The sequence below is a fragment of the Globicephala melas genome, chromosome 12 (assembly GCF_963455315.2).
Source record: "Globicephala melas chromosome 12, mGloMel1.2, whole genome shotgun sequence".
Taxonomy (NCBI): Eukaryota; Metazoa; Chordata; class Mammalia; order Artiodactyla; family Delphinidae; genus Globicephala; species Globicephala melas.
In genome coordinates, this window is record NC_083325.1 from 75,391,858 (window position 1) to 75,413,598 (window position 21,741).

At 35.9% G+C, this 21,741-nt stretch overlaps 1 protein-coding gene across 7 annotated transcripts in view; it reads left to right on the top strand.

Moving 5' to 3' along the window:
* Positions 1-21,741, top strand: part of WDR35 (WD repeat domain 35) — a 62,428-nt gene that overhangs the window by 15,236 nt on the left and 25,451 nt on the right. For 6 of the 7 annotated variants that reach the window (XM_060309505.1, XM_060309507.1, XM_060309506.1 and 3 more), the window contains 9 exons: positions 235-400; positions 520-665; positions 3,851-3,976; positions 6,805-6,990; positions 9,580-9,612; positions 9,972-10,032; positions 16,091-16,235; positions 18,926-18,995; positions 20,019-20,072. In XM_060309505.1, coding sequence (XP_060165488.1) covers positions 235-400; positions 520-665; positions 3,851-3,976; positions 6,805-6,990; positions 9,580-9,612; positions 9,972-10,032; positions 16,091-16,235; positions 18,926-18,995; positions 20,019-20,072 — 987 coding nt within the window. The remainder of the gene's footprint in view (positions 1-234; positions 401-519; positions 666-3,850; positions 3,977-6,804; positions 6,991-9,579; positions 9,613-9,971; positions 10,033-16,090; positions 16,236-18,925; positions 18,996-20,018; positions 20,073-21,741) is intronic. The other variant, XM_030858338.2, reaches the window with a different exon arrangement.

The window sequence follows — 21,741 nt, forward strand, 5'->3', positions numbered from 1 at the left end:
CCTTTGATCATTTGAGTCTCATAAAAAGTCTATGAGCTTTTTTGAGATCCTCATTTTACAAATGGGGAAAACTGAAACTCAGGTGATTTGTCCATGGTTGGTAAAGCAGTAAGTGATGGAGCTTGTATTCAAAACCAGATTTTTAAATCCTATTTTCAGTGTCTTTCCATAATACTCTGTTCATACTAATCCCTGTTTTAAAATATGCAATACTAACTAACTGATTTTATTTAGATGAAAATGAAACTGAATTGTTTGGTGAATGTCACTGGAGCAGTCAGTATCGCTGGAATTCACTGGTACCATGGCACAGAAGGCTACGTGGAGCCACACTGCCCCTGCCTTGCGATTTGTTTTGACAATGGCAGATGCCAAATAATGAGACATGAGAATGACCAAAGTATGTAATTTTTCTTTCTTTAATGTGGAGAATTAAAAAAAAATTTTAAATTATTCTTAAGATTATAAAGTTCTCTAGACTAAATATTTTACCACAGTTACTTTCTTTTTGTTGACTAGATCCTGTTTTAATTGATAGTGGCATGTATGTAGTAAGTATCCAGTGGAACCACACTGGCAGCGTGTTAGCTGTGGCAGGCTCCCAGAAGGCCATCACCCAGGACAAAGATGTAAACACCGTGCAATTTTACACTCCATTTGGTGAGGTAAATGTATTCAAGGTTTTGTCTTTCTTTCTTTCCATTTAAATATGCAGTGAATAAGGTAGGGGAAAGAAGAATGGAGGAAGGGGGTATAAACTTGTCACATTTTTTAAAACGGACATTTTAAGTAAAAATGATGAACTATCAGGTGTATGTCTTTGAATAATATCCTTATAAGCCTTCATTTTATCGTGGAATTTATTTTATAATCTTTACATTTAGAAAACCAGATGTTTCATATAAGAAATCATTAGGGAGTAGTTATTGAGAGTATTTTCTCTGTGATCTGAATATGCATCTCTTTACAGTTGATTTTTGAGTTGTTTTTAGTGTAATTTAGCTGTTTCAGATTAATCTGGGGGGGTTTTAATATGATAAATTAAATGTGCTGTCTATCCTTTTCCCAAACTTCTAATTGTTTCAATTTGTTGTGGAATAATAGATTATTTTAAGAAAATCTCTTTATAATTAATCTTAGGTGATGCTACATTAAAATATAAACATTTTTTCATAAATAACATATGGTATCCTTCTCAATAGTATTATTAATAAATTTAATTTTTGAAGAGAATTTTCTTGAAACAGCAGTGGAAAATATAAAATAGGAGAATTAACATGTTGTGCATTTTAAAAATTTAGAAAATGAGAACTTATTAGTAACTAAGCTTAATAATTTTTACCTATTTTATTTTCTTACTTTAGACTATATTCAGTCTCTTTTGAGTATCCTGTTGGTTTTTATAAATTCACCTTAGACTTCAATAATATTTATTTTTGGCTACACAAAAACCTATACCAGTTTCACTATGTTAATACTTTTTAATATATTTTAATAAATTCTGTTAGGGTAAGTAATGGTGTCAGCTGATGCTGAAAGTTACCCAGCAGAATGTGCTCTGGAGAGTATGTAGTCTCTGTACTTTGTCAACTAATAATATTTCTGGTAGATGTAAAAGCTAAGAAAAAACAAAAAGTATAGTTCTCAAGATTCCTAAATAATTAAAAATTTGAATTCTAGTTATCTCAATGTTTATAGCTTTCTTTTAAATTCATGTTCTTTATTCGTTATTTTTGTTTGTTGCCATTGGCTTATTTATCATTATATTATCTTATCAGCTTATTTTTGTTAGTTCAGTCTTCTCCAAGTATAAAAACATGCATTCAAAGGCCTATTTGCTTTATCTTGCAAATCAACTGTTATGTGTTAAATTGAAAACTGTAAGTGGTTTTTGGTATAGTTGTAATCAAAGGTATCTAGCATAGGTCCTCAGGGTATTTAGTCATAGTATTTTTTGAATGAGTGAATATATGGGGTATTTATTTTTGGATCTATGTTATTAGAAAGAACTTGGGAAGAAATTAACTAAAGATTGAAACTTAAGGAAAACCTCAGGGAAGAATTTACTTTTGGTTCTGAGGGCTGGGATCTTCTAGTTTTCTCAGTGTGGTCTTAGCCATGGGAGGGGATGACAGAGCATGGGGTTTGTAGTCTGGCTGACCTGACTTTGGCTTTGAATTCCGTTTCTACAGTGTGGTTTCACTTAGAGAAGTTATTTAACCTCTGAGACTCGGTTAACGTATTTCCTGAAATAAAGGTAACATCTCATGGCACTGTTGTAAAAATCAAAGGAGATAACTCTGGGAACATGTCTACAGTGTTCTTTCCCTGCTGCTGCCACCGCCTGGCGTGTTTCTCAGAGTTAGAAGATGGCCTTATTCTCCTCCTAGTATGGGTTGTCAGTACCAAGAGTGATGTTGTGAGACCCTGCTTTTTCCTTCTGGTTTTGTACAGGCAGCAGGACAGATAGAGTGGACCCTCCTAGGTTATAACTTTTTTTTTCCCCATTGGTTTCCCTGGCAAAGTGGAGTTTAATATATTAAATTTGATTTTAGAGCATAACTGCTTAAGAACGAGGGATACCAGTATAATTTATTAAAATTCTTGGGATTATACTGTTTTGTCAAATAAAACATAGATTAAAAATGTTTTCTTTCTTTGTCCACATTAAAAAAGTCTTTGTATTCATTTATTCATTTGCTAATTTAGCCATTAAATATACTGTTAGTATATGAAGAAATTCACTTGAAGGCATGATACATTTATTTACTTGATATTTTCTTGAGTACTTGTTTACCAAGGAATCTATTAAGGGATAGGGTAGTAAATGTGGACGTGATAAAGTTAGTGCTCTCAGGTAGCTCACTGTCTAAATTCTCCGGAACCGTAGAGGCGGGAAGAAGGCAGGAAGTAATATTTAAGTTGTTTCTTGACGGATGAATAGGAATACTCCTGCAGGACAAGGAGTAGTAGGATGAGGGAGTCTTGGGGAAAAGGAAAGGAGGATTTCAGGCAGAAGAGATATTATATGGGCCCAAGGAATGGAGGCACAGTAATTCCCTCATGAGGAGAGCACAGTAATTCCAGCTAACTCGTAAGGTGTTGAGCCACAGAGTTTTGGGCAAGTGGGGAAAGTCACTGTATACTATTCTAGAGAATGTACTGGTGGGGAGCTATTGATTTTTAAAAATTATTAAGCATTTTTTAAAAGCAGAGTAGGACATGATTAGATATGTCTTCTAGAATGATAATCATGGCAGTAGAGTGGAGATTGAATTGGAAGGGCAGGAATGAGAAAAGAGACAAAAGGGAAAAATTGCAGTTAGGAGGCTGTCACCATAGTTCAGTCAAGAAAGAAGGCAGTTGTAGTGGAGGATAGAAAGGAGTAAAAGCAAAATGCTTGGCATCTGGTTGGCTGTTGGGGGTGGGATGGAGCCTAAACGAGAGGAAAGACTTTAAGGATTGAGTTTATTACTCCAATATTTCATTGATTCTAAGAAGCACAATTCTTTACAACTCTAAATTGGGATGCATCTTAAAATCAAAGTTGTCCTATTTTTAGCTAGCAGTGTGTTTTTCTTTCCTAAGTTGTACATAAAAATAAAGATGCGTATTTAAATCTCTGGCATCTTAGATTTGATGAAATTTGATATTGAATTCTTTGGCTATAGTTTGTAAATTTCTCCTCTCATATGTTTGCTTTACATTATAAAAATTGAAGGGAAATGATTTGAAGTTTGTAGCAACCTTTCATAAAATAATTTTTGTACCACTTTTGATCTCTGTGAAGTGATTGGTGGTATTTTATTTAATTGTGATACTTTAGGTTAAATATAATTACTTTTTTCAGCATCTGGGTACTTTGAAGATTCCTGGAAAGCAGATGTCTGCACTATCTTGGGAAGGAGGTGGACTGAAAATTGCACTAGCTGTTGATTCTTTTATATATTTTGCAAATATTCGACCCGATTATAAGGTGAGTATTAAGAGCAAATGTAAAAAAAAAAATGTTTTTTATGATATAATTTTGTTATAGCTGAAAGTATAATGTGTGTTTCTTGCATATATTCATAGCCACATTGTTTTATAAACCAGTTGAAAGGAGGCTTTTTTCAGTGTGAAGGCCTTAGAACTGGTAAATGTTCCTGGAATACTATATTTAATTAGTAAAATTACTCCAACAGTGTCAGGGTCTCAGCAGGAAACAGATGGCAGAAAGGAGTAATTGAAGAGAGACTGATGAAGGGTTTATTACAGAGGGATGAGCAGAGTTAAGGGGACCAGAAAGGGATGACAAAGCAAGCACCCAGAGACTAGCAACAGTGAGCAAGAGAAGGAAGTATTGTTCCTGGAACCCACCAGCTCTGTAGCTACGCAAGAGGGTCTACTCCATAGGGGCAGAGCCACTGCTAGCTGGCTGGGCAGAGACAGCCTTGGGGAGTAAATAATTCAGCCCATCTCACCACCTGCTGGTGCCTTTTGTTGGCCAAGCCCAACTGGAAAGCAGAAGGCAAGGTAGTCCTGGTAATGGATTTCATAGAAGTCAGCCTCCAGGGCACGGAGCAGGCCAGAGAATGGATCAGAAGGGGAAAATGAGACTAAGCAGCATAATGACTAATCAATATTTTACCTTAAATTTAGCATTTGACCCATAACAAGCTGTGAAGTATGAGACTGAGCTGGTAAACTACTAAGGATAGTTGTTGTGAGAAGACTTATGTATCTAATTTTTAAAGGTCAAGCACCTTGGAGAAATGACTGATTCTAGGACTAGGGCAGGGAAAATGCAAGATAAGCCTGGAGCATCTTATAGTGCCAGAAAGTAAGGAAGTGCTCAAAAAACAAAAGGATGGGGTACGCCAAAGGGACAAGGGAGCCAGCCTGAAAGAGCTCACGGTGGCCAAGGCTGGAACAATTGGAGCAACAAAATAAATGATGTAACATTGGATTGTAACCCAAATTATACAACAAATGTCCATGAGTACAAACTGATATCAATAAATTGTTTAAATAAACAAATGGGGGAGAAGAAACAAATCTTCCTTACAGAAGTATTCTAATTTACTAGACACCACCCTGCCAGCAGGTGGAGCAAAGTCCCCTACCTCGTTCCCCCAACTTGAGTGTGAGCTGCATTTAGTGACTTACTTCCAAAGAGTGGAGTATGGAAAAAAAGGGGGAAAAAAGAAAGTGACTTTACAGTGGAGAAACCTGGAGAACACCACCTTGTCCAGGCGATCGAGGTTAGCATCATCAGTGACGTCACATGGCTATCACTACCCCCTGATGTGATGTGATGAGAAGAGGTCTTCACCTGTGGGGTGATCTTCCTAAAAACTGGTAACCCCAGTCTAAGCCTGAGAAAAACATCAGACTAACATGAATTGAGGCACATTCTACATACTACCTGACCAGGACTCCTCAACACTGTCAATATCATCAAAAACCTGGAGAGACTGAGAAACCATCATAGCCCAGAGGAGCCTAAGGAGACGTGACGACTAAATATAATAATGTGTTCCAAAGGGGATTCTGGATTAGAAAAAGGACATTAGGGAAAAGCGAATGAAGTCCAAATTGAGTTTGGAGTTCTGTTAATAGTAATGTATCAGTGTTGGTTTCTTAGTTGTGACAAATGTACTGTGGTAATGTAAGATGTTAACAACAGGGGAAAATGAGTAAAGGGTTAGGGTACACTGTATTAGTTTTGCAACTTTTGTATAAATCTAAAATTATTTTAGAGTTAAAAAGTTTATTTTAGAAAGTAATCACCATATTACTTTGAATAGTAAACACTGGAGACTTCCCTGGTGGTCCAATGGTTGGGACTCTGCTTCCACTGTGGCAGGGCGTGGGTTCGATCCCTGGTCGGGGAACTGGGATCTCACATGCCCCACAGCACGGCCCCTGCCCCCCGCAAAAAAGAAGAGTAAACACAGTGTTAATAATGTAGACACTGAATATTGATTTATTCAAAATTACGTATAAATTTGTTGGGAGAGGGAAAGCTCTAAGTTCTGTAATCAATCCACATGTGATATGGAAATCAATACCAAAACAGTTACAGCTAAAATAGTTGTAAATGGCTACCCCAAGGAGGAAATTAGGCAGGGGGCTCCTGCATTTTGTTTTTGTGTTAAATAAGCCATGTAGAATTATTTGACTCTAAACTATGTGCATATGTTACTCTGATAAAAACAAATATAAAAAAACGTGGATGGGAGAAAAAAGGCAAAGCCGCTATTTCTGAATTTTGGCTTCAGGACTCAGAATTGAACTTTGGCAGGGATCTCTCTTGCTGTTGTCCCCCAAGCAACTGTTATTGGCTATTGAAAAATCTGAAATTTTCACCACTGAAGCTTAAATCTTACAAACTAAAATAAGGAAAGTTAAACCAAATTTATTTTTGTGGTACATTTTTTTAAACTGTCTTTATTACTTTTAGATTTGTTATTTTAGTGAGAAAAGAGATTAAGCTGAATATTCAGTCCTTCTCTCTTCCATTTCTAAAGAATTTATTTTGTCAGCACCGATAAACCACGTATCTGCAGTATTTCTAGAGGAAAAATATAAAAATATAATAATATGACTTTCCCAATGTTAATTGCTTGCTTTTTCTTTCTCCTTCCTTCCTTCCTTCCTTCCTTTCTTTCTTTCTTTCTTTCTTTCTCCCTTCCTTCCTTCCTTCCTTCCTAACTTACTTCCTCCCTCCCTCCCTTCCTTCCTTCCTTGCTTCCTTCCTTCCTGTCTCTCTCTTCCCTCCCTCCTTCTGTTCCCTCCCTTTCCTTCTTGCTTTCTTCCTAGTGGGGTTATTGCTCAAACACTGTAGTTTATGCTTATACCAGACCTGATCGTCCAGAGTACTGTGTTATATTTTGGGATACAAAAAACAACGAGAAATATGTTAAGTATGTGAAGAGTCTCATTTCTATTACTACTTGTGGAGATTTCTGCGTTTTGGCTACAAAAGCTGATGAAAATCATCCTCAGGTAGGTGTTCCTTGATATCTTAAAACTTAGAAGGGTTAACTACTTGGCAGAATTGGGCTATAGTTCTCTGTCTTTTCAAGCATGGCCTCTGTACTGGCAGGTATAGCAAAGTATTGGATCTATTGGCCATGTCTGTCTAGACCTCTGTTTGGAAAGTTATATGACTCTATTGGTTCTGTGTCCCCTGATTTTTTTCTCCAATTAGTTAATCCATTGGCAGTTTATATTGACCTGTACTGAAGCTTTTTGTCTCTGAAATATATTTAAAATACCACAATTCTTTTCCAATTTAAAATTCCATAAGTAGAAATGAATAACCAGATGTCTAGTACAAATGCTCAAGAAATTATGTAACAATGGCCATTTATAACAATTTGGGTAGCTTTGACATTCAGAAATGTACTTTTATGTGGACTTATATTACTTTAAAAGACAGTGTCTCATAACATACAATAAATAAATAATGCCCTTTAAAAAAGTCTGTTAACAATTTAAATATTTGCAGAAGTATGCAGATTTTTCAAGAAAGGACTACCAATGTCTTTGGCTGTGTTATAAATTATTTCATCCCGTTAAAAAGTATAGAATTTTTAGTTTAAGGTGGCCATTGAACAGCCACATTTGGCTCTGTTCTCTCCTGAAACTGACTGAAACAACAGGAAAGGTATTTTTTAAAAAGCTATAAGCCCATAGGGATCAGAAAGGGAGAGGAAAAAGCAACATAATTTTGGAGTTTAGAGAGTAAGGAGGTTAGTGGTAATTACCTTAGCAGACCCAAGAAAATGGAACCCTCAGCCATCAGTGGAGAAAGGAAAGAAGCAACGAGTTTACATCACAGAATCCCAGAAACATAGGACTTGGTGGTGGTACCTGGTAGGAGAAAGAATTGAACAGAAAAGGGATTTGGAAGTACCAGAGATTATGCAGGCAGGAGAATACTTTGGGAAAAAGAAAAAGGGTCATATAAAGGAGCAGATTTCTAGATCCCTTCCCACTACTGAGTCTGTGGGCAGCTGCCCTTCTAACCACGAGGGAGACTGGTTTACCCTCCAGAGAGGATACGGAGTCCCTGCACTGAAGGGCACCAAGCACAGGGAAGGGTGGTGGAACTCTTGCTGAAAACAGGGCAGTTAGATTAATGTTACCGCAGTCTTCATTTCCCACTTGGTTCCAGAACAGATTTCATGGGATCAGGTATCATAATGGCATTTGACTTGTCAACCTCAATACTTTGGAGAATTGCTTTCAAAATTCTGAGGGAAAATGATTTCCCACCTTGAATTCCATACCTTAAGCAAACTACTCATTAAATATGAGGGTAGAATAAAGACATTTTTAGATGTACGAGATCACCAAAAATTTACCTTCCGAGCTTTCTTAACTTAGGAGGTTACTTTGGGATATGGTTTACCAAAACGAAGAATAAACTAAGAAAGAGGAAGAAACCAGGTAACCTGACAACAGTGGCGTGGAGTGGTACCAGCTGGCAGTTGTGCACACGCCTAGGGAGTAGAATTAACTATTCTACTATTAGTAGAATAGTTAATGTGGTTGACCTCCTGAGGGGACACATAGATAACTGGGAGACAACTGGGGACTTGAGTTAGTAATAAACACAGAGAAAACTAAGCAAAGAGAAAAAAATAAAGGCAATTATCCACGCCAGGGAAAGCTTTAAAACATGCTTGAAAGGAAAACAAATCATGTTATACTTGCCTCAGCTTCACTGAATAGCATTTAGAGTCAAAATGATGTATTCACTAGATTTTTTAAAAAATTAAAATTGTTTAAAAATTGAACTATAATAACATTTTAAAACTTAAATTCTGATTTAACAAGACTGTAGTGGAAAGATGAAGTGATGGGAGTGTGCTCCTGTGTAATGGGAGGCTGGGAAGGAGGGGTGAAAGTAATGGTTACATGATGTCCTGAATTGAAACAAAATAGAACAAGAAGTAGCATTGTAAACATGTTACTTACATTTGTGGAGGTAAATAGCAAAAGAATGAATTACAGGAGCTGAAAGTAATTACTCTAAGGAGCAAGAAATGGGAAGTTGGGGGACTTCTGTTTTTAGTAAGATGTCTCATTTGATTCTTTAAGCTATGAGCATGTGAATAATAAGTATGTAAAACATTTATATTTTGTGGCAGTAAATAAGCTTGTTTTAAGTAGTGGAAGAGTAAATTATGATATTTTACTGTATTTTTTTATCATTTAGTTTACGTTTATGAAATTAAACAAGTTTTACTTGAGATACTGAGAAAAGAAGTCTGTGTAAATAGTACATTGAGAATTGGTTTATTTGAAATTATTATTCTAATCAAGAAAACATCTATGTAAAATATTATTCTTAGTACTAGATATAGAGAAGTTGACTAACAGCAAAAAACTTGAAATTACCATTAGAATAATCTGATGTAAAGTGTGCATTATGTTCGATTATTTTTCCTAATATTAATCATTGATAATTGTGTATGTGTTAACCACTAAGCATTTTAAGTTATTTTCATTGGGTTGGGTTATGTTTTTTTCTGAATTAACTGAATTTTTCTGAATTTCTCATGTCATTTATATATTGCTTCAAAGGAGGAGAACGAGATGGACACATTTGGTGCAACGGTAACAAATTGTTAGCTCTTACATAGCTGGTTATAGGATAAAAATGAGTTTTGAGGTTATAGCTGACCAGGAATTTTAGAAGTATAAAAATGAAAAGTAGCCAGTGTACTTGTGTTTCTTAAATGGTCTCTTAAAAACCAGTGTTCCTCTATATTGAGAAATCAGCCTTAGTTTAATTTTAGTGCATATTTCTTTACTTTTGTGCTGTAGATTATCTTTGCTGTTCTTTGTATTTAATTTTATCAATTCTTTCCATGTTAGTGATACTTGAAAAAGAGATAAGCATGGTATGTTAAGCATTATTTCTTTTACAATACATAAGCAGGAGTTTTGATACTTTCTGTTTTATTTGTTCACAGTTTGTGCTAGTTCTTTGTAATTCTATTGGCACACCTCTGGATCCCAAATACATTGATCTTGGTAAGGAAATGTTAATATTTACTCCCTCTTTAATCAAGTCTTATTTGTAAACTAATTTTAAAATGTAACAATGGTATTATTATTAATTAGAACGGTATTCTCTAAAACAAGGATGAACATACTTCCTGGTTTGCCAGGTTCAGGTTCAGTACCAGTCTATGGCTGTTGTCATGGTAAAATTATTAGTAATGCCCCATTTCACTCTCAGAAGGATCCTGCTTCATACAATAACTTTTAAGTTCACTCTGTCTAAAATTCACAAGAATCTCACGACTGCTGTACTGCCATCATTTGCTTTAAATGGGAAATATAATTGTATGAGAATTGGTATCCAGTGTGATGATTAGTATGTAATACACTGAGGATTATAGAAAGAATTCTGCCATGAAACCACTTTTATTATTAATAAACTGCCAAGTACCTCTCTTCCATAAAAAACACTTTAGCTGCTTGTTAAAGTGAGTTTGCCCTGTCCAGATTTTTCTGATGAAATTAGTTTATTAATAGGGACAACTTAAAAAAATTCCTGACTTTTTTGTTTTCAGAAGACATTTGTTTCTTTAGATTTACCCTTCCCTCTATCCAATAGCTATGAAAGTAACCATAAAAAATTCCAAATCTTATTCTTAGTATTTTGTCAAAAATTGTTACCAAATATTTTGTTGCCAATTTCACTATAACTTCCAAAATAATGCTTTTCTTTTAAAGTGTACATTAGTTTATTGGATATGGTGTTAGAAAAAATAGTAGGTTTCAAAAACTGAAAACCCATTGAATTATCTTCTGAATCTGAGGACTAGTCTTTTTTGTTTTTAGATTTCACATTCAGCCTTAACAATTAAATGTTAAAGTGTGCCTTCTAAGTATTTTGCTAAGGTATTTGGGTGATACAAGCAAATGTGAAGAATACTTACTGGCCTCAAAGATTTTAAACTGTATGTTTAGGGTCTTGGTAACTCACTTTTAAACATTGAAACTTTTCAACTTCTTGTCTTATGTTCAGTGTTAGGTATGTTTATATGTTTCTCGCAATATATTTATATATGTACATAAATGTTAGTGTTCTTTGTTAATGTTAATATTCCTTAGCTTAAAATTATTATACTTATCACATGAATATCTTCTTTTTATTGGAAATAGAATAGTCTTAAATCTAAGGGATGAATTCTGTCAGTCTTCAGATTATATGCTTTTTCTTTTGATATCAAAAGTTTTAACGTAATATCATAATGATGATAGGGTTAGCCTCAAAGTATTTTAATCACATGCAGTCTATGTTTTAATAAAGCCAGATGTAAATCCTTTACCTTCATAAAATGGCAAATGCTTGAGGGCCTGATTATTTGTATTTTTGAGTCTTGAAACTTTTTTTTTTGCGGTCTCACTGGCTGAAATTTTAACAAACAGTTCTTTCACTGGTCTGCAGTAAACTCAGCCAAAAATTCAACATTTTTGCTTCACACATATCCTGTGAAATTCCTTTTTTAAGTTTCTATGCCAATTTTCATGAGGACTGGAGGCTAAAGCAAAAAAAGTGTATAACTGATATTGTTCTAGGAAATGTGATTTGTCATCTGCTCTTCCTGAAAATCTCTAGAGAAACTTTTAAAAAGAACATTATGTATTATTACAGAAGTTTAGTTCGTGAGGCTCTGTTGTACTGTACGTGTAAGAGTTAGGTACCATTTTTGGGGCCTCTTCCTTTGAGCCCTCAGTATACCTTTGGTGTGCTTCTATCCAAAGTACTTACTCTGCACTGTGATTATTGATTTTCTTATCTACCTTCCCTCCAAGATTTTGAGCTTCTTAAAGATCTAACCATGTTTATTCATTTCTGTATCCCCACTGCCTAACGCTGTGCTTGCCCCATAACAAATGTTTATTGAATGCATGAAAATATTTAAAATAAAATCTATTTATTTAGCAAACCATCAATGAGTATATACTGTTTCAGGTACTGTACTGGGTACTGGAAGTGATAAGAAATTAACTCTGACATTTCCTGTAGAATGTCTAAACAGATAATTAAAATATAGTTAGTCTATTGAACAATGACATTTGCTCCCCTGCTGTGTGCTAGGTTTTGGTGCTAGGTGCTAGATAAGTAGATGTCGGTGCATAAGGATGTCAGGGACATTTTTTCTACTTAGAGAAGGTTTCATTTGAGCTGAGTTCTGAAGGATAAGTATTTCTTCAGGTAACACTTATAAGGAGAGGAAACAACATTTGCAGAAGAATGAAGGCATGAAAAGTGCCTGAAAAGTACCAGGTGCCTGTGCTGCAGCCATTTTGTGGGGAGCATGTAGGAGCTTTCTAATGGTGGCCGGTAGCATTTGCACTAAGCCTTCTATATAGGCCAGAGAGAGGTGATTTGATGAAAACAGTTCAGTGCAATTTCAGTTTAGCAGCTCTTTAAAGGGCTGAGAAATAGGTAGAAAAGTAGGGGAACATTACAGATGTAGACATTTATTTCAGGCCTCAGCATTAAAATATTACAAGCAGGTTTTACTTATATGTGAATTCCTAGATTGTCCTAAATTATTTTACATCCTTGCTTAGCTAGTAACTATTACCTATTAGTGTTACAAATTTCAATTAATGGAAGCATAATTACTTTCTTTACAATTTTTTCCCAATGATCTTTCTAGATATTTCAAATTTTTTCTTTCTGGATACTGAATAGTTGAGAAGGACATGGACTGCTTTTTTCCTGATTATATTTTTTTCCTAAAATATTCAGTCTGTTAAAATTTGGTCTTCTAACTTTTCCCTAGAGGCTTAGTTCTAGCAAACTAAGAACTAAACCACCTGGATGGGATAGATAATAAATGATGATCTAGCATAATTTATTTGGATAGGATTATCTGCCCATATGAATTTGCCAAAATTACTGCCATGCTGATTCAAAAGAACATGTTTCATATATATTGTATTTGTTTTTTGTATTGACTAGTGAATTTATATATCGTTTTATTATAAAAAGCAAAAAATAATAGCAACCTCACCTAACAGTTATTAACCCTTAATGAGAAGCAGTCTGCCATAGTGGTTAAGAGCACAGATTCTGGAACCAGATTGACTGTGTTTGTGTCCCAGCTTCTACCGCTTTCTAGCTGTGCAACTTCAGTGAGTTATTTAACCATTCCATCCTTCAGTTTCTTCATCTGCTAAATGGGGGTAATAATAGTGCCTGCCTTAAAAGGTAGGTGTGAGTTATGTATGTAATACATTAATTATGTATTAATATTATATATCATAACTATATAATTATATAAAAATGCCTGACATATAATTTTTAAAATTCAATAAATATTGGCATTTAAAATTATTATTATTAAGCATTTATTCTATGCCAGGCACTGTACTATGGTTTATATTTGTTATCTCTCTTAATCCTTAAAGTAGCTCTATAAGGTTGGTAATATTATTATTGTCTTCAATTTACAGTAAGCAAACAGAGGTTCAGAGAGAATACTTAATTTATCTAAGGCCACGGAGTTAGCAAGTGCCTGTGATATAAATCCAAGAAGTCTGACTTGCTATGAACCACTTTTTAATTTTGAATTAATTAGGCTGATAATAAACTTGTGATTATTTAGGATGTATCAAAAAAAAGGAAACATGAGTATAATTTAAAATTGTAGCTAAACATTGGTTAGAAAAATGCTTTTATATGCTTAGGAAAAACTATTTTATTAGAAAGCAGTTAAGGTTTGTGAACTTACTTCACATCACACTAAAGGCATAATAGTTACCGGCATCAGACTACCTGTGGTAGAATTTACTGAACATTTAGCAAATGTCTTACGATTTAGTGCAGATGGGATCAGCAAAAGCTCAGCAAAGCCTAGGCCTGGCCTGCTCATGTGTCCCACTCAGGGCTGCCCCTGAATCGGGCTCTGCTACCATTCTCAGGACTGCCTTCCAACCAGCTGTTCCCTACAGGAAGGATTCTCACTCCCTCTAGAGTTTGGTAGTGGGACACATTTTGAATAGAGAAATCTTGACAACTGTAATTAAAAACAACTTTTTAATATGATTCAACTATACTGAGCTATTTATTTAGCATATAAAAATTCTTGCGTTTGAATCTCGACTTGTTAATCTGTTCAGTTAACACTATACCATCAATCTAGTTTCTAATTCTTTGTTTAGTTCCTAAGTCTCTTACTGCCCTAAATGTCCTTTATTTGGGCTGTGGCAAGAACTCCATAAACGGTAGCTGTTATTAACACTGTTCCTTTATTCTGACTGTATTAATGATTACTTTGTACAGTAGTTTTGAATAGAGCAATATGTTTTGTACCATTTTAATTGTGAATTTAGAAATTAGCTACTAAAATGATCTTTTATGAAAGAGTTTTTTGTTTTTCTATATTTTTGTGAATGTGTGTGTTTAATTTTGTATTGTTTGTTTGTGACCTTGGGCAAGTTATTTTACATCTTTAATCCTCTGTATCTGTAAGATGGATTTGATGAGACTACTTCATCAAAGGGTACACAGTAGGAATTTAATTAAATATTCTCTAAGAAATGGAACAGATGAAAAAAATGTTTAAGAGACTATATTCCTAAATTTGGAGAATTTCATTTACTAAATTAATGAGGAAATATAACACATATGAGATCAGAGGGAAGGATAAAGGCCTGAACCAAGCAGTAATGGTAGTGGGGATGGGAGGAAGGAGTGGGATTTTATTTATCCATTTGGACATTTGGGCTGTTTCTATTTTTTTGACTGTTATGAATGCTGTTATTAATATTTGTGTATGAGTTTTTTTTGTTTGTTTGTTTGTTTTTGCTGTACGCGGGCCTCTCACTGCCGCTGCCTCTCCGGTTGCGGAGCACAGGCTCCGGACGCGCAGGCTCAGCGGCCATGGCTCACGGGCCCCGCCGCTCCGCGGCACGTGGGATCCTCCTGGTCCAGGGCACGAACCCGTGTCCCCTGCATCAGCAGGCGGACTCCCAACCACTGCGCCACCAGGGAGACCCCTGTGTATGAGTTTTTGTGTAGACATATGTTCTCATTTCTCTTGGATATATACCTAGGCGTGGAATTGCTAGGGCATGTGGTAATTCTACTGATACATTTAACATGTTGAAGAACTACCGAGCTGTTTTTCAAAGTGGATGCACCACTTACATTCCTACCATTTCTCCACATTTTTTGCAAATACTCATTATTGTCTGACTTCTTGATTCTAGCCATGCTAGTAGGTGTGAAATGTTATCTCATTGTGATTTTGCTTTGCCTGGTGGCTAATAATGTTGAGCATCTTTTCATTTGCTTAGTAGCCATTTGTGTATCTTCATTGGAAAAATGTCTGCTCAGATGCTTTGCCCAATTTTAAATTGTGCTATTTGTCTTTTTATTATTGAGTTACAAGAGTTCTTTATACATTCTAGATGTAATTCCCTATCATGTATATGATTTTCAAATATTTTCTTCCATTTGTGGATTGTTTTTTCACTTTTTTGCTGGTGTCCTTTGAAGCACAAACATTTTTAATTTTGATGAAGTCCAGTTTATCTACTTTTTCTTTTCTTTTCTTTTCTTTTTTTTTTTTTGCGGTACATGGCCTCTCACTGTTGTGGCCTCTTCCATTGCGGAGCACAGGCTCTGGACGCACAGGCTCAGCGGCCATGGCCCACGGGCCCAGCCGCTCCGTGGCATGTGGGATCTTCTCGGACCGGGGCACGAACCCGTGTCCCCTGCATCGGCAGGCAGACTCTCAACCACTGAGCCACCAGGGAAGCCCTACTTTTTCTTTTCTTGCTTGTGGTTTTGGTGTCATATTTAAGAAATCATTGCCTAACCCAATGTCCCATAGATTTACACATAAGTTTTCTTCTAAGAGTTCTATACTTATGTCTGATTCATTTTGAGTTGATATTTCTGTATGGTCCTACCAACTTTTGACTCTTCTGAGTTCTCAGACTGTTTTTAGGGTATACTGTCTATAAGATGCGAGGTTGGACTCAGTGATCACTGAAGTCTTTTGCAGCACATTTTGCGATTCTAATTGTAACCTAATTGCCTTAATGTTCTTTTTAATAGTACCATTGTTTGTTACAATGACCAAAACCCATGTGATAGCAGCTTCAAAAGAAGCATTTTATACCTGGCAGTATCGTGTGGCAAAGAAGCTCACAGCATTGGAAATTAATCAGATCACCCGGTCTCGAAAAGAAGGGAGAGAAAGGTATAACTTTTGATGAACATTTTTTAGTAGCTCAACCATATCACATTTAAATCGGACATAGCTATTTACAAATTGTCATGCTTGAGAACTGTAAATTGTTTTGATTACTAGAAATAATTTTCCATTAATTTGAATATCTTTCAGATTTATGTGTTTAAATTTATCAAAATAAAAGAGAAGTAGCATGGTGTAACAAAAGAAAAGCCTTTAGCGTTAAAGACTGGAAACCTGTGTTTTTATAAGGGATGGCTATTCTCACTTATCTACTCTCACCGTATTAGAGTTATAATGCTACACTGACATATGATTGTCTAACCAAAACTTCATTCCTATGGGTTAGAGGCAGAGGTCTTTCCAGGACGGTGGGGTGATTCTAGTATCATAATCATCACAGGAGAGGCAGGTCCGTAGACACAGATATGGAGGAGGTCTCTAGGTGGGGAGAATTGGTCACTTGCCTTCTTTCTCGTGCCCTGGATTCCAGGGGTTTTGGGGTTGGAACTATTTCTGATAACTGGGGGTAAAGATGACTCTACCATGTGGAGAAATTAGGAGCCAGGATGGAGGGATTCTTTCTAATAAGTATAGCAGTGCATTTACTGTGTTTCGTAAGTTATATTGTCTCTGTTAGTGATATTCCACGTTTGCTGCCCTTTTGTTGTTATCCTAAGGCTTTAAGCAAAGCATTTGGTTGAGTAATTTTAACCTAATGATTGTTAATGAGGGCACAGGCCTGTGTTGGTGGTGGTGGGCAGCGGGAAGTCATGTCAGAAATCTCAGGTTGCTTTTTTCAAACCATTTTCCTTCACACATACTTGAGATCTTAATGCAATCTTCCCTTCCCTTTAAGACTCACTCGTGTACTAAGGTAGGTGATATAACCCCAGTAAAAGTATTGTGGATACCTGAATTCATGTGGAAGCAGGAAAAAAAAGAAGTGGAAAAATACTATATCTTGTATTCTCTGTAGTTCTGAAAGACCCAGTGGGAAGAATCTTTGGCCTCTTTGTTACTAGCACTAGTAACAAGAGACCTGCAGTCTGTGGGGAGAAGGTGGCTCTTAGGACAAGGTTGGAGCAGAATAGTCTAGCCTCTCCATGGAGTGACTGTGCTTTGTGAACCAGCTAAAGAGATTCTGGCTTCTGTTTAAATAAAGAAGGCATCATTTCCTTATATTTCTGTCTGGGGTATACTTCCTAGTTTTAATGACTTTGGGCCAGTTCTCTCTGAACTTCAGTCTCGTCATCTGTAAAATACCGTTGGTGATGCTGATAGGAACCAGCATCGATGGAGTACTACTTCTTGTGTGCCAGACACTGGGAAGTCTAGTCAGTACTCGTATTATTCCTGTTTCACAGAGAGGAAACTGAGACACACAGCGTAAATTATTTGCCAGAGGTTCCCAGCTGATAAGAGGAGATGGCACACAATGCCAGGTTTATCTGGCTCTGAGCCACTTTCCTCAGATTGGCCTTTCTTGTAGTACCCTACTTGTTTTAAGAAAGGGATTTGGGTCAGATGATCTCTTGAGAGACCTCCTATTCTAACCTTTGACTTATATTTTGTGATAACTAAGTAGAAATATTGACTGTATGTACTTAATAAAAATGTATTAGAAAGCAGAAACATGGTACCTCTAAATTAGTATACCTTTCTGTTTTTAATACATTTCTTTAAAATTTATTTAACATTTGATCTCCTTATTATATTGGTGAAAGTACAAATATGACTTTAATTTAACAATGATAAACTTTCATGATATTTTAAAGATGGAAAATGGCTTAATTTTCCTGTGATTATATTGCAGCTGCAGTGTCTTGAACTCCTTTTATGTATCAGGCTCTGTGCACGTGTGCTTTACCAGCATCGTTTTATTTATGGCTCTCAAAAATCCTGCAAAGGGGGAATTGTTAGCCTTCTTTTACAGATGAAGAAATTGAGGCTCAGAGAAGTTAAATAACTTGCCCAGGGCCTCATAGCTACTCAATGATGTGTCTTCTCTGTTCACCTCCGTTCATTTCAATGTTTTCTTCAGCAGACATTATAGAGCGCCTGACAACGTGTGGCAGGCACTGGAGATGTAGTCTTTGCCTCTAGGAAAATCACCGTCTAGTGGGAGAGACAAGGAAACTAGCAGCAATACTGTGGTGTGAATAAGTGTTACAGTAAAGGTATCCGAGAGATGGTACACCAGAAGTGGTGCATCTTCATAACACAATAGGCATAGGGGAGGGTTCTTTACTTCAGAACAAGAATTCCATTAATTAGAGCTTCCCAAATGCACTTACGTTTTACCTTTATTAAGCATATCGTTAGAAGGGAAATTAGGGAGAAACAACAGAGAAACTTGATGCTTTAGAAGTTGTTCCTGACAGATGTTCATTGGGGGAGTAAGGGAAGATATCTCTTGGGGCTTTTACCGAAATTCACTGGAAATATATGATTCAGTGTCCAAATATATTTTTGGCATAGCTCTCAGGAGCACGGCACTTGCATAACTAGTAAACACATGGTAGGTAGTTTCTGCCTTTGTAAGATTGAGCTGTGTCAAGAACTCTTTAAAATAATCAGGACAGTAATATTAAATAACAGTATTCATTGGTGTCATCCAATCCTTTAATTGTTCTAGAGATCATGAAATAGTATAAACCTTACATATACTATCATTGAAATTAAATTTTTTTTTTCAGAATTTATCATGTTGATGATACTCCTTCTGGATCAGCGGATGGTGTGCTTGATTATAGCAAAGCCATTCAAGTAAGTGCCAGCAAATGTTAATATCCATAGATTTGGAAATACTGTAATTTTATTTTGAGAACTGAAAATAATTTGTTTCCAACGAATAGCATTTTATTCTAGTAATTCTTTTAAAAATTTCTATTCTAATTCAAATTTTTCTAGATTTGTTTTTTCTTCTTTTGATTTTGAAAAAAAGTTTATTTTGACATGATCATAGGCCCACAGGAAGTTGCAAAAATAGCACATAGAGCCTCTTTACCCAGCTTCCCTCAATGGTGACATCTTACATAACTATAGTGTAATATCAAAATCAGGGAATTGACATTGGTAATGATGCTGTGAACTAGACTACGACCCAATTCCTATTCAGTTTTCACTAGTTTTTACATGTAGTTTTATGTAACTTCATCACCATAAAGGAATTGCCTCGTGCTACTTCTTCATTTTCACACCCACTCTCCACCCCCATCCTTGTCCTCTGGCAATCACTCATCTGTTTCCATCTCTGTAGTTTTGTCACTCTGAGAATGTTTTACGAATGGAGTCATACAGCATGTAATAGCATGTCATCTTTTGAGACTGGCTTAAAAAAATAATCCATCCAGGTTGTAGCAGTGCCATGCCATTTGCCCCCTTCTTTATTTTGGCACACGCTGGTCCTTTTGCTGAATGTTCATCTTCTACAGCTAAGCTCAAGTTTTTGTCTCTCTTCCCATTTTGGTATAAGTTTATGCTCTTCCCTCTGTGCACTTATAACTCCTGTGGTTTACCTCTACTGTGATCATACTGTGCTGTCATTAGGTGTTGGTTCCACTGCCTTTCCCAGTAGACTTCTGAGTAATCCCCGAGGGCAAAGATTTTATCGGAGTATCTCCAGTGCTTAGTTCAATGTCTGACATATAGTAGGTGCTCAGTAAGTAAATGCTGGTTAAGTTAATAAATATAGAGTTACGGTATTCTTCTTAGTGAATTGTATACTACCTTGTACCAGATTAGCCAGTCAATGAATATTTGTTAAAGAGTAATGCTGATTTATTTTAGGGCACAAGGGATCCAATTTGTGCCATAACTGCATCTGATAAGACATTGATTGTGGTAAGTTGTTAAAAGAAAAACTTACTCTATGAATAATAATTGTTTAACTTGTTAAAAATAGAATAAAGCAACATGTTTTGGATTTGAATATCATCTTGCGGGCACCTCAAGTTTTACTAGGTCCAACAAAAGAAATAAGAAAGTTTTAAAGATTGCCTCACAAATTGTTAATCATTTGCCAAAAATAACTTTGTGAAAGCGGTAGAATCATGGCCAGCTGGGGAGAGTTTGAGGCTGGGTTGAACGAGCCCAATAAAGGTTGGCAGATGTGGAGCAGATGGACGGTGGTAGCAGGTCTTGGAAAGTTTCCTCCTCTGTGTGGACTGCTTTTTCATATTGGAGAAAGTGCTTCGGCTCAGCTACTTCCATAAGAATTAGAATGAAGAGGTAGTGTGCTTGGTAGCCAATAAAATAAAGAAGCCTGTGGCAAAATTTTGCTGAATTTTTCAAATAAAATCAATGTATCAATGTTGTTGTGCCTTTTCTTGAGCTCTGACATTTGAAAATATTAATTTTAGAAATAAGTGTTTAATATAATAATGCTGGTAGAGTCATTAAATTCGAATTATGTAAATAGATCCTTGCGTGTGTATATTTCCAGTTCTAGTTACATTCTTTAGACATTAGCTAAGTTTATGGGGGAAAAAAATCTTAAGAACATAGTATTCATTTTTCCTCACCAAATAAATTTGGTATATGTTTTAAGGCAGTTTGTCTTACAGTCAGGTCAGGTTTTCTTTTTAGATTCTTTGCTATACAGCAGGTTTTTGGTTGTGTTAGTTGTGTTTCTGACATTTGCAGGAAAAATAAAAAAAACATGCAAGTCAGATCAGTCACAAAAATTGACTTAATTCCTAAATGAGAGTCTACCTCTACACTCAAATAGTTTTAATATCAGCCAAAAATTTTAATGGAAAAGGTATCTTCTGCGTTTAAAACTTTCCACTGTTGAAATATAAACAGCTTTTAGAACCTTGCCTTTTTCAAACTTTTAAAGCCACAGGACCCACTTTTTCAAAAACAAAATCTTATTGTGTACTTCAGTATAATCTTTTAAAGCCTATACCTCCTTTTTGTACATTAAAAAATATCTGCCCTCCTCACCACTCTCTTGCCCTCCCCAGCCTTTCTGATAGGCCTCTGTGGAGAAGCATGCTGGGAGGGCAGAGCTGCTGCCATTAGAAACGGGACAGGGAGTGATGGGCTGAGTGCAGCCTTCTGCTTTTTTCCCCGTGGCTGTGGCCGGAGGCACAGCAGGGTTTGAAAATCACAGCTCTCTCTTGTCTGTTGCTCTAACTGTTGATCTGTCAGCCTTAAGGCTTGCACAGAGTTGCATAGAAACTTATATTCTGTTTTATTTTTAAGCACATTTAAACTAATACTCATTGTATCACTGCTTTCTGATCATCTCCCTTTGCCACAAACTGGTATCACATAGATGGCTATAGGATAAAAACATAGACTTTCAGTAACAACTGTTTCCTATGGTGATCTTATATTGATTTTTCACGTATACGAAATTTAGTTCAATAAGTGCTTTATATTTTAGCCTTTAATGTACCCCGAATGTTAACCTAGACAACTGTAAATAACCCTAGATACATCTTCCTTGTGATGTAAGACTTTATGTATTATTAAAGAGCTAGGTTTCTGACTTCTCTCTTGAATA